Below are 11,088 nucleotides of genomic sequence, written 5' to 3'. Positions count from 1 at the left end.
CTCAATAAGCTGAAGTTACTATCGTGATCTTCTTACAAGTGTAACGTTTCTACGTGTTAGGGAAGACAACACGTTTTTAAAGATTGTATATCACTTTACTGAAGATGACAAAAGACTGCCTAACTGACACAAATATCCGCCTAAGTAGGCTAACAAGAACGTGGTGAATTACAACGAGCGTGACGGGATTACAATAATGTCACATCTCCCTTCGTTTCAGAGGTAATGGAAAATAAATAAAAAAAAAGAAGAAAAACGAAAGTTATAGTAGAAAAGAATATCCTCAATAACCTAAACGGTATGACAACTAATTGGTACTCTATATACTTATCATCATGGATCAAGATTCAATGTGAGCTAGCTTTTTTTTCTTAAACTGAACAAAAAAAAAGTTTATTGATAACGTTCTGGACGTCTGACAATCCTGCCACTGCGCGTTGTTGTTGGAACTGGAGTTGTAGAGGTTCCGCTAGCTGGACGCTGTTCTACCGTGGTTGGCGCTATCGATGGTGGTGTGGGCTCATCTGGACAAAGTTTGTCAGGCAGTTGTCTCAGCCTTGGTTTCTGGAATCTCTTGCGTGCGTCGCAAGTGTCTTCTGTTCCTCCTGTACACGCTACCGTCCTCAGTCCTGACGCGGTACGAAGTTATGTCTACCTTCTCGTCCAATTGGGCTTGCACCCAATTCTTCTTTCCCAGCTTCAGTGGTTGTACACGTACTGTGTCACCGGGCATAAGCTCCTGTAGTTTCCTTGTTCCCTTATTGTAGTGGAAGGACTGTTTTGACTTCTGCAGTTTGAGCTTCTGATCAACGTCAGGTACCTTGGGCTTTAGAAGCTTGCTGGACGTTAGTAGTAGAGTCTTGGTCCGCCTACCGAAGATTCGCTGACTTGGTGATGAATTAAGCATCTCGGACGGTGTGTTTCTCCAGTCGAGTAGTGCCAAGTAGGGGTCGTACTTGCTATCAAGGGCCTTCTTCATTAACTTCTTAGCCGTTTCGACCGCGTTTTCGACCTTGCCATTGGACTGTGGGTACCCTGGAGAGCTTGTCACGTGCCCGAAGTGATAGAGATTTGTAAACTCTTGGAAGTCTGATGAGGCAAACGGTTGGCCATTATCAGAGACGACCGTATCTGGGATTCCGTGTCTCGAGAAGTGCGGCTTTATCTTGTTAATAACTTCCCTTGCTGTCTTCGTGGTAAGTCGATCCACTTCGAAGAAGCTTGAATAGTAGTCGACAGTAACGAGGAAGTCCTTTTGGTCGAGTTCAAATATATCAACTGGCACTTTCTCCAATGGTCTTAAAGGAAGTTCATGACAGATCATTGGTTCTATGAAGGACATAATTCACTCGACATAAAAAAAAATTCCTTTAGTTGGAACACAGGCCTCTGCCGACAAGAAACCGGGGGCAATGCGAAAAGAAAGAAATACAGTAACATAAGTTAGGAGAGTAACTACGTAAAGCGTAAGCTAAAAAGATTATTTAACAAATGATAAGGCTTACCGAATGTGTGCAACAAGACAGGAAAAAGGAGTACTCGGTTAAACAGTCACTCGGTTAAACAGGACGAAAAACGATTTAACAAAATTTTCGGTCCTAATATAGTTCTACTAATTGGCCCCTTGGGGAATAACAAGAAAACTCCTAAGACACTAAACTGATTCGGCTCACTAACGAGGTAGTCTAACTTGAGTTAAAAATAATATGACAAAAAAAGAATAATAATAATTCGCATACAAAAAGGAGTTATAAACTGTCCGCAACATTCCTGCCCCAAATAAAGTACTTGGTAGAAACAGTTTATTTCACTCAAAATTTATGCGGACATGGGAACGTTCCCCAAGAAACACAGCTTTGTAATTATAATGGGCCTGATCAGGGAACCGGTTTTCGTTTTAATCTCCACTGAAGGCACGTGACCATCTTTAGCCTTGTGGACTCTGGTAACCCGACCTAAGGGCCATTGACCCCGATGGGTGTTCTCCTCTGTGAGCAAAACCAAGTCGCCCATCTTAAGTTTGCGGCTAACATAGCTCCACTTGTAGCGTTGCTGCAACGTGATCAGATATTCTCAGAGCCAACGTTTCCAGAAAATGTTAGCTAGGTACTGAATTTGCCGCCAACGTCGCTGATAGTTCTGATCTTGTTCCAAGAACACTCCAAGGGGAATTGATTGGTTTGACCTCAGTAATAACAAATAATATGGAGTGAGAGGCTCAGCATCTATTGGGTCGTCTGGGTTTGGCGTCAGAGGGCGAGAATTTATGACTGATTCAGTCTCAGCCATAAGGGTCAGCAGTGACTCATCGTTGACAAGTTGCTCTCGTAGAAGGGCCTTGAGGATTCTCTTGACTGATGGAACGATTCTTCCCAAACACCTCCCATGTGACTGGCTGTCGGTGGGTTGAAGATCCATTTGATCTCGCGCTGACTGGTAAACGCATTTATCTTCTGTTGATTCATTCTGACAGCGCAGTTCGCAGTTCTAGCTCATCACCATGGAAATTGATACCATTATCGCTTCTGATGATTTCGGGTCTTTCTCTCCAGGCGATAAACCTTTGCAGGACGTGAACGAATCCGTGTCTAAAGAGTGCGAAATCCCAATGTTGACACCTCTGAAGGCCAGACAGGTGAACACTATATGTAGCGTTTTACACTGCTGCGCTTAAGTCTGACTAGGAACGGGTCAAAAGAATCAATGCCTACGAACGTAAAGGGCGGTCTGCCTGGGGTCAGGCGCTCCGGAGGCAAGTCCACCATCCTTTGTTCCCATGTTGGTGAAGCTCTCTTACGGCAGAAACGGCATTCTCTTAACACACGGCGCACCGCCACACGACCCTTGACTATCCAAATTTCTGTCTTATGGAAGATCACACGTGTTCTCTACCAGCATGGGCTAACTCTTCATGGTACTTCAATCAAATCGGTGACATGGTGTTTTTTGGGAAGGAGAACTGGACGCTTGACCTCAGTTGGAAAAGGTGCGTTTTGCAATCGACCTCCTACGCATAAGATTCCATCTATCAGTATCGGGCACAACTTGAGAAGGGGACTCTTTGACTTCACCACTTGAGAAAAATGCCCTTTGAAGGCTACCCTCTGGACACACACAACAATTTCCTTTTCATTCCTTTTTAGGTCATCTACCGAGAGCTCTCCCTTAATTGGCCCTCAGTAATTTCCTTCATCATGATGTCGCACTTTGCTGAGTAGGAAAAGCTTGTACTTCAACAACCACGCAACCCCCTCTTGAGACGATTCCAGGAAGAATAGCGCTCTATAAATGAATTCATGATGCTCATGTGTGAAATCGCGTACGTCTGAACTTCATGCTTTGCCTCTGGGTGATCATCTGGTAAGTTCGGTTCTGTGACAAGGGATAGCCAACATTCATCTGATTTTCACAAAAACTCAGGACCATGCAACCAACGCTTATTACGAATTAACTGTTCTGCAGTTAGACCTCTCGAGGCATCATCAACAGGATTGGATCTCGAGTCAACATATCTCCACTGATCAGGAGACGAACCGTCATGAATAATCGACAGGCGGTTTGCCACGAAGGTTTGAAGTCTCTTAGACTGATTTTGGATCAACTGAATGACGGAAGTAGAATCACTCCAAAAAATGCTCTCTTCGATGGGTAGATAAAGCCCTCTCCGGATCATATTATCCAACATCACAGATACCGCTGCTGCCGACGGCTTCAAGCGAGGGATTGTGATCGCCTTTAGGGGCGCCAGACGAGACTTTCCGATGACAAATGGAAAATGAATGTTACCATCAATCATGCGTAAATAGGAAGCTGCTCCGTAGGCGCACTGGGATGCATCGGAGAAATGGTGGACCTGAGCGTGACTGACCTCTCCAAATGAGTCAGGTTTGTAACATCTTCTTACTGCAGCCTCCGACAATTTAGGTAAAGCAGCTAGCCAATCTTTCCAGTCACTCAGAGCTTAACCTTCTACCTTTTCATCCCAACCAATCTTCTTCCCACATAACTCCTGCAGAATCAACTTCGCTGACAATGCGAAGGGCGCCAAGAACCCAAGGGGGTCATAAACCGAGCTTGCGACTGACAATATACCTCGTCGGGTTGTTGGTCTTTCCTTGGCAATGACTTTAAAACAGAACTCCTTGGTCTGAACTCTCCACTGTACTCCTAGAGCATGCTCCGTGGGCATCTCGTCAAGGTCCAAGTTAAAAACGGATTTCGCTCGTCGACTCGGAGGGATGCTTGCCAAGACTTCTCTGTCATTGCTCATCCATTTCGTTGAGCTGAATCCACCCCGTGATAACAGCTCAGTCAACATTTTCACAAGTAGCCGTGCATCGTGACGCGTTCTGACAGACTTCAAACAGTCATCCACGTAGAAATTCCTTTTTACTGTATTCACGATCTCGCTGGGAAAGGTATCCTTGTTGTCTTCTGCTGTTCTCAACAGACAAAAACAGGCACAACTTGGGGACGATGTATCTCTGAAAACGTGGACCGTCATCTTATACTCTTCTGGGGTGCTTTGCAGTTCTCCATTCGGCCACCAGAGGAAACGCAATGCGTCACGGTCACGTGGATCAACTCTGGCCTGATGAAACATGGACTCTATGTTAGCGATTATAGCGAACTTCTCCTGTCGGAATCGCATCAAAACACCAATCAGGTTATTGTTCAGGTCAGGTCCCTGCATCAACTGGTCATTCAATGAGGTACCCATGTATTTGGCGGCACAATCAAAAACTACACGAATCTTGTCCGGTTTCCTGGCGTGGACAACTGGATGATGAGGAAGGTACCAGACGATCTTTCCTTCAACAGACAGCTCTCGTGGAGGGATCTTTACTGCGTGACCCTTAGACAAATTTTCGTCCATAGTAGTGTTGTACTTCCTATGAAGTTCTTCATCCTTTAGAAGTCGTCTCTTCAGCGAACATAGCCTCGACTCAGCGAAACTACGGTTGTTCAGGACATCGGGCAGAATGAGTGGACATCATTAATTATTCATAATCACTGAAGCGGCAAATTTGAAAGCGAGCGCGCTTTGAAAACCCCAGAATAAGAGAAAAAAGGGCTCAAATCGGCCGAGTGGGCAGAGAAAAAGTGCTCGTATGACATCATAAAACTGCTAACCACCACTTCGGCCGACGACTTTTTGAAGAGGAAGGATGTATTTACAATAAGACAAAAACGAAGAAGTTTCATCAAGTGTAAGGTCTATCCATTTGCATATGAAAATCAACAGAAATGAGCCAATTTTTGTATGGAAGCCGATTTCGAAAGAAATGTTCTTGAACCTAGAATACGCTTCCAAAAAGTGGCCAACGGCTAATAAAAGATCGCATTTTTGTCTCTTAAAACCCGCTTTAACTTCGAAAACTGGTGGACAAGAACCACTATCCATTTAAGTTTCAAAACAACCATTTCAATTTCGTTCGAAAATGGCGCTTCTTGCTCCAGCCAGCCTTTGTCTTTATCACTCGTATGCATAGCAATGGTTGTTAAGGTTTACAATTAACGTATTCACAAAACCACTCAGTCGTGAAACAGTCGTGTGCCGCGAAATTTAAAATCCGGGAGCATCAGCTCTGATGATTTATAAACACGGTTTAGAAACAAGAAATTATGAATTGTTTGACTTCATAACACATCAAATCTGTTTTGAAAAAAGAAATTATGTAATATTTGTCTTCAGAATTCAGCAATCTGTTTAGAAACAAGAAATTATTAATTGTTTGACTTCGTATTACAGGAAATATGTTTAGAAACAAAAAAAATTATTGATTGTTTGACTTCATAACGCAGAAACTCTGTTTTGAAACAAGATATTATTAAATGTTTGTCCGCAACATTCCTGCCCCAAATAAAGTACTTGGTAGAAACAGTTTATTTCACTCAAAATTTATGCGGACATGGGAACGTTCCCCAAGAAACACAGCTTTGTAATTATAATGGGCCTGATCAGGAACCGGTTTTCGTTTTAATCTCCACTGAAGGCACGTGACCATCTTTACCCTTGTGGACTCTGGTAACCCGACCTAAGGGCCATTGACCCCGATGGGTGTTCTCCTCTGTGAGCAAAACCAAGTCGCCCATCTTAAGTTTGCGGCTAACATAGCTCCACTTGTAGCGTTGCTGCAACGTGATCAGATATTCACGGAGCCAACGTTTCCAGAAAATGTTAGCTAGGTACTGAATTTGCCGCCAACGTCGCTGATAGTTCTGATCTTGTTCCAAGAACACTCCAAGGGGAATTGATTGGTTTGACCTCAGTAATAACAAATAATATGGAGTGAGAGGCTCAGCATCTATTGGATCGTCTGGGTTTGGCGTTAGAAGGCGAGAATTTATGACTGATCCAGTCTCAGCCATTAGGGTCAGAAGTGACTCATCATTGACAAGTTGCTCTCGTAGAAGGGCCTTGAGGATTCTCTTGACTGATTGAACGATTCTTCCCAAACACCTCCCATGTGACTGGCTGTCGGTAAGTCGAAGATCCATTTGATCTCGCGCTGACTGGTAAACGCATTTATCTTCTGTTGATTCATTCTGACAGCGCAGTTCGCAGTTCTAGCTCATCACCATGGAAATTGATACCATTATCGCTTCTGATGATTTCGGGTCTTTCTCTCCAGGCGATAAACCTTTGCAGGGCGTCAATGAACGAATTCGTGTCTAAAGAGTGCGAAATCCCAATGTTGACACCTCTGAAGGCCAGACAAGTAGACAAACAATGGAGCAAGAAGCGCCATTTTGGAACGAAATTGAAATGGTTGTTTTGAAACTTAAATGGATGTTTAGAAACAAAAAAAATTATTGATTGTTTGACTTCATAACGCAGAAACTCTGTTTTGAAACAAGATATTATTAAATGTTTGTCTTCAAAATAGCAAATCTGTTTAGAAACAAGAAATAGGTACTCAGCTCCACCCATTTCTTTGTGTGCATTTGTGATGGTAGCCTGCGAGCAGAGCCTTCTTTGCATCAGTCTTTCACCATGAAGTGAAGTCGTTCGGATAACTAGCACGAAACGATGGGCGCCATCTTGCTTAACAACATTTACGCATGACATTCGTGAAAGAACGCTGGTCCAATGTGAAACGGACAAAATGGCGGGAAAAGGGAGAATGGTGACGGTAGTTTTAAGCGCAATCTTTCCAAATGGTGCATCTATTTCTTCTATTAAGCTCGTTATGCAACCTCTGCAGCTTACGAGTGCAAAACACTCACAAATAGAACCATGGTTGTGTTTATTTTCACTGAACACAGTTATTTCGCTTGCGCAGAGATCATTTGACAGCTCATCATTCTTTGTGAGTTATAACTTTTGTCCAAACAAAACGAATCTAAAAAATTGCCCATGCTATATAAAGCAAAATGGAAAACCGTGTCATGAAATGTTCCGTACGAAGTATGCGTATAATTATTATGTTCAGTTTTGCGAAACAAAAGAAAGGACACTAGCGCTCTGCGTTCATTGTTAAGTTTGCCGCCTTCATCGAGTTAATGAGCGTCGTTGTGCGTTCATGGCAACCAATGACCGAAGCTCTTTTTAAGCGTTTATGCATAATGACGCGCGATATGACAGATCTACAACATTTTTTTTAACTGGAAGTAAATGTCCCGAGAACAATAGGCATTCTGCGCGATGTCGAAGGCCGTCGATTTCTCCAAGGCAACCCGACCTGATAATGACCATCTGTTTTTGTAACCGTCTCATTCATAATCTTCAAGGCTCGTTTGTCTTCCAATGACATGCACACCTCAGATGCAGCTAAACCTTCACCGAAGTCAGTCAACCAGAACATCTTCACTTGCGACTGAAGCAAGTCGTCGTCACCCAGGGAACGCACAAAGTTCACGTGAAATTCTTCGTGAGGATTCGTGGGACCAACTGGGCCCAATAGGGTCCATCTTAACGGGAACTTGACTGCATACGGTTCATCACTTGCCCCTTTCCTCTCGTCTAGCATCCAAAATGCCTCGGGACAATCTCCGCCAATCAAAAGCATTACTGTCTGATCATCAATCTGGGGAAAACTTAAATCTCGGAGATGGGGCCATCGCCTTAAATCATCAGGTACTGGAGTGCTCTTCTCTGACATGGGAACTCCTTCAACGGACCACACTCTAGGCAGGCAGAGATCCTTTACACCATCTATGCTGCTGACCTTCAGACCAACCTCCAACCCACTTTGTTCTTCACTGTTACTAAGGGCAGTAAGAGTAAACTGCCGGTTTATCCCATTCAAACCAAGTTTCTCCAATAGTCGATGATCACACAATGACACGTCTGAACCGTCATCCAACAATGCGTATGTCTCAATGACCCGACCGTTACATAAACCTTGAACGCGTACAGGGATAACTCGAGGGCAGACCCGTTTCCTGCACCCTGATGCCGTTTGATGCCGCAGCCGACGCTTGGTGTGAAACTACTCTGTGATCTACGTCGTTATTATCACGCACCCCATCGGGGGGATGCAGTAGGGTGTGATGTTTTCTTACGCAACCAGACCTTTCGCACGCTCTTACCGCTGCACACCCCTTTGCGTAATGACTAGGTACCAAACAGTTTCTGCAAATATGCTTTTGGAACAAGAGATCGAGGCGTTTCTGATAAGTCTTCGCTTTAAAGGCTATGCAGTCCTTCAAAAAGTGTGACTTTAAGCACAAAGGACAATGCGGACTGGAAGTACAGACTTCAGGAGGAGGGTAACTACGCGTGACATCGCGAGGTCCAAGGCTGATACATTTATCTGTGGGTACATCTCTGCGTGTGATCCTGCTCGAATCTCGATGCGAAACATCGCGTGGATGGACAACTACATTGTTCCTTATCTCGCGTGGACTTTCGTGTGAACTCTCTGGAGCACTAACACTTCTCACAGCCAGGGTTGTACGTCGACGCGGTGTATCATTCCTATTTCGCTGTTGAGGACTACTACTGCTTCTGTCTCTCGAACTGTTCACATTCAAGCGCTGACCAAACATGTTACTTCGCTGAATAAAGGCGGTGACATCGGAAAAACGTGGGCGTCCCCCATCTCGGAAAATGTTCTCTGCACGCTAAGCCCATTTAGTCTGAAGACGCGGGGGTAGGCGATCCATGATCTTCAACAACGTTTCAGAGTTATTTAAATCTGCATCATAACCGGTTTGAGACAAGGTGATCTCACATTTTAGCATCTGACGAGCAAGTTTCTGCAACGCTGAACCGTCAGTTGGCTTTATCATCTGACCCTTGGTTAGCTGGTTTACATGGGCTTGAGCAACAATGTGAAGTCTTCCAAACTGATGATACAAGATCTCCCTAGCTTTCTTATAACCACGTTCTGACTTGTACATGCAGCAGTTCTCAATAACTTGTTTGGCTTCACCCCTACAATACTGGATAAGATACGCCAACCGTTTTCGTGGATCGCTAATCAAACTGGCAATGTTGACATCGAAATTATGAATAAACTGGCAATACTCCAACGGATCTCCATTGAAGGTTAATATCTCAGCTCTAGGGATATTGAAACCTACATCTAGGGCTGACGCTAAGATCCTGACCAGATCTTCCACCTTACTTTCATTTTGGTCTGCGTGAGAGGGTTGAGGAGTGCTACTGACAGGCGATGTTGGTAACCTGCTACTCCATCCAGCACAAAGGGGTTTAAGCTTTGACTCTTCAGGACTACTGATTCTACAGGAGAAGAAATAGCTTGCCTTACCGGCTTGCTCACAGCACTTGGCGTCGGAGCAGGACCGGACCTAGGAAACCCTTCTGGGCCCCCGGGCCCTTGGCGAGTACTTCCCAGACTCCCTTGAGGGGCATCAAGCGCTACAGGATCAAAAACTGGGGCTGACCATACCTTCTCGCTTGCGGTTGCCAATTCAAACTCATGAATCAATTTAAGTCTCTGTGCTTTGTTTTCCAACTGAGCTCGCCTCTGCTCAAGTTCTTGAGTTAGTTTCAGCTGCTGCAGCTCAAGGTAAGCTAATTCACGGCGTTTCTTAGCTTCTTGAAGTCGCGCACTTGATGTACTTGACGTTTGACTGTTACTACTTGCTAGACTCTTTGACGACTTTGACAGACCCTTTATTGAAATCAGTGAAGCCGCTTGACTAATGGAATCCTCAGGTTCCACAGGGGGTGTAGAACGAAATGCTTCACGATCGATCCAAAATCCTATCCTCAACATAAAGTTCTGTCTCCTCTCAACCTGAACCAAAAATGAATCCCCAAAGGACTTTCTTTCTTCGTGGTCTGGAAGAAGTGCCAACATAGAGAAATGAATGTCCTCAAATAGTGAAAAAGTGGTGTTAATGAAGTCCTTTTTTTGACAAAACCTCCTCAACTCGACCAGAATCACCCATCAACCTCTCAACTTCATTAATGATTCAATCTCGTTAACCATGACAGATACATGTAACCACTTCTAGAATTTTTCATGTGGGAAACATCTTGTCTAGAAACGCCTTCATGACCAAGCTCTAACACACCGCTAACGGCGAGATCCTCGCTGTACTTCGAAGCCATCCATACTTCCACTTCACTTGTTACAATCGCTAACGATATGAAAGGCAAAAATCACTCGACATAAAAAAAAAAAAAAAAAAAAAAACTTCCTTTAGTTGGAACACAGGCCTCTGCCGACAAGAAACCGGGGGCAATGCGAAAAGAAAGAAATACAGTAACATAAGTTAGGAGAGTAACTACGTAAAACGTAAACTAAAAACATTATTTAACAAATGACAAGCCTTACCGAATGTGCGCAACAAGACAGGAAAAAGAGTACTCGGTTAAACAGGACGAAAAACGATTTAACAAAATGTTCGGTCCTAATATAGTTCTACTAATTGGCCCCTTGGGGAATAACAAGAATAATAACTCCTAAGACACTAAACTGATTTCGCTCACTAACGAGGTAGTGTTACTTGAGTTAAAAAGAATATGACAAAAAAAAGAGAACAATAATACTAATAATTCGCGTACAAAAAGGAGTTATAAACTGTCCGCAACAGGTTCCTTTGCTTGTTCGATGTGGTAGTTGTTGCAGGTTTTGCACCTCGCGACGTATTCCTCAATCTCTTTGTTCA

General features: G+C 43.9%; 2 protein-coding genes across 2 annotated transcripts; both read right to left on the bottom strand.

The window, feature by feature from the left end:
* Nucleotides 1-3,961: 3,961 nt before the first annotated feature.
* Nucleotides 3,962-4,876, bottom strand: LOC138030414 (uncharacterized). Its single transcript, XM_068878332.1, has one exon. It carries the CDS (start codon nucleotides 4,874-4,876, stop codon nucleotides 3,962-3,964), a length of 915 nt encoding a protein of 304 aa, XP_068734433.1.
* A 1,085-nt stretch (nucleotides 4,877-5,961) lies between these two features.
* LOC138030413 (uncharacterized) lies at nucleotides 5,962-6,501 on the bottom strand. The gene has a single exon (XM_068878330.1). The coding sequence runs from the start codon at nucleotides 6,499-6,501 to the stop codon at nucleotides 5,962-5,964; it is 540 nt and encodes a 179-aa protein (XP_068734431.1).
* Nucleotides 6,502-11,088: the final 4,587 nt, after the last annotated feature.

The sequence above is a fragment of the Montipora capricornis genome, chromosome 13, assembly GCF_036669925.1.
Source record: "Montipora capricornis isolate CH-2021 chromosome 13, ASM3666992v2, whole genome shotgun sequence".
Classification (NCBI taxonomy): Eukaryota; Metazoa; Cnidaria; class Anthozoa; order Scleractinia; family Acroporidae; genus Montipora; species Montipora capricornis.
The sequence above is the reverse complement of the archived record's forward strand: the minus strand, read 5'-3'. Positions and strand labels throughout refer to the sequence as shown.

Excerpts from the sequence above, each read along its gene's own strand:
- LOC138030414 (XM_068878332.1), bottom strand. The coding sequence starts at position 4,876 with ATGGACGAAAATTTGTCTAAGGGTCACGCAGTAAAGATCCCTCCACGA.
- LOC138030413 (XM_068878330.1), bottom strand. The coding sequence starts at position 6,501 with ATGGATCTTCGACTTACCGACAGCCAGTCACATGGGAGGTGTTTGGGA.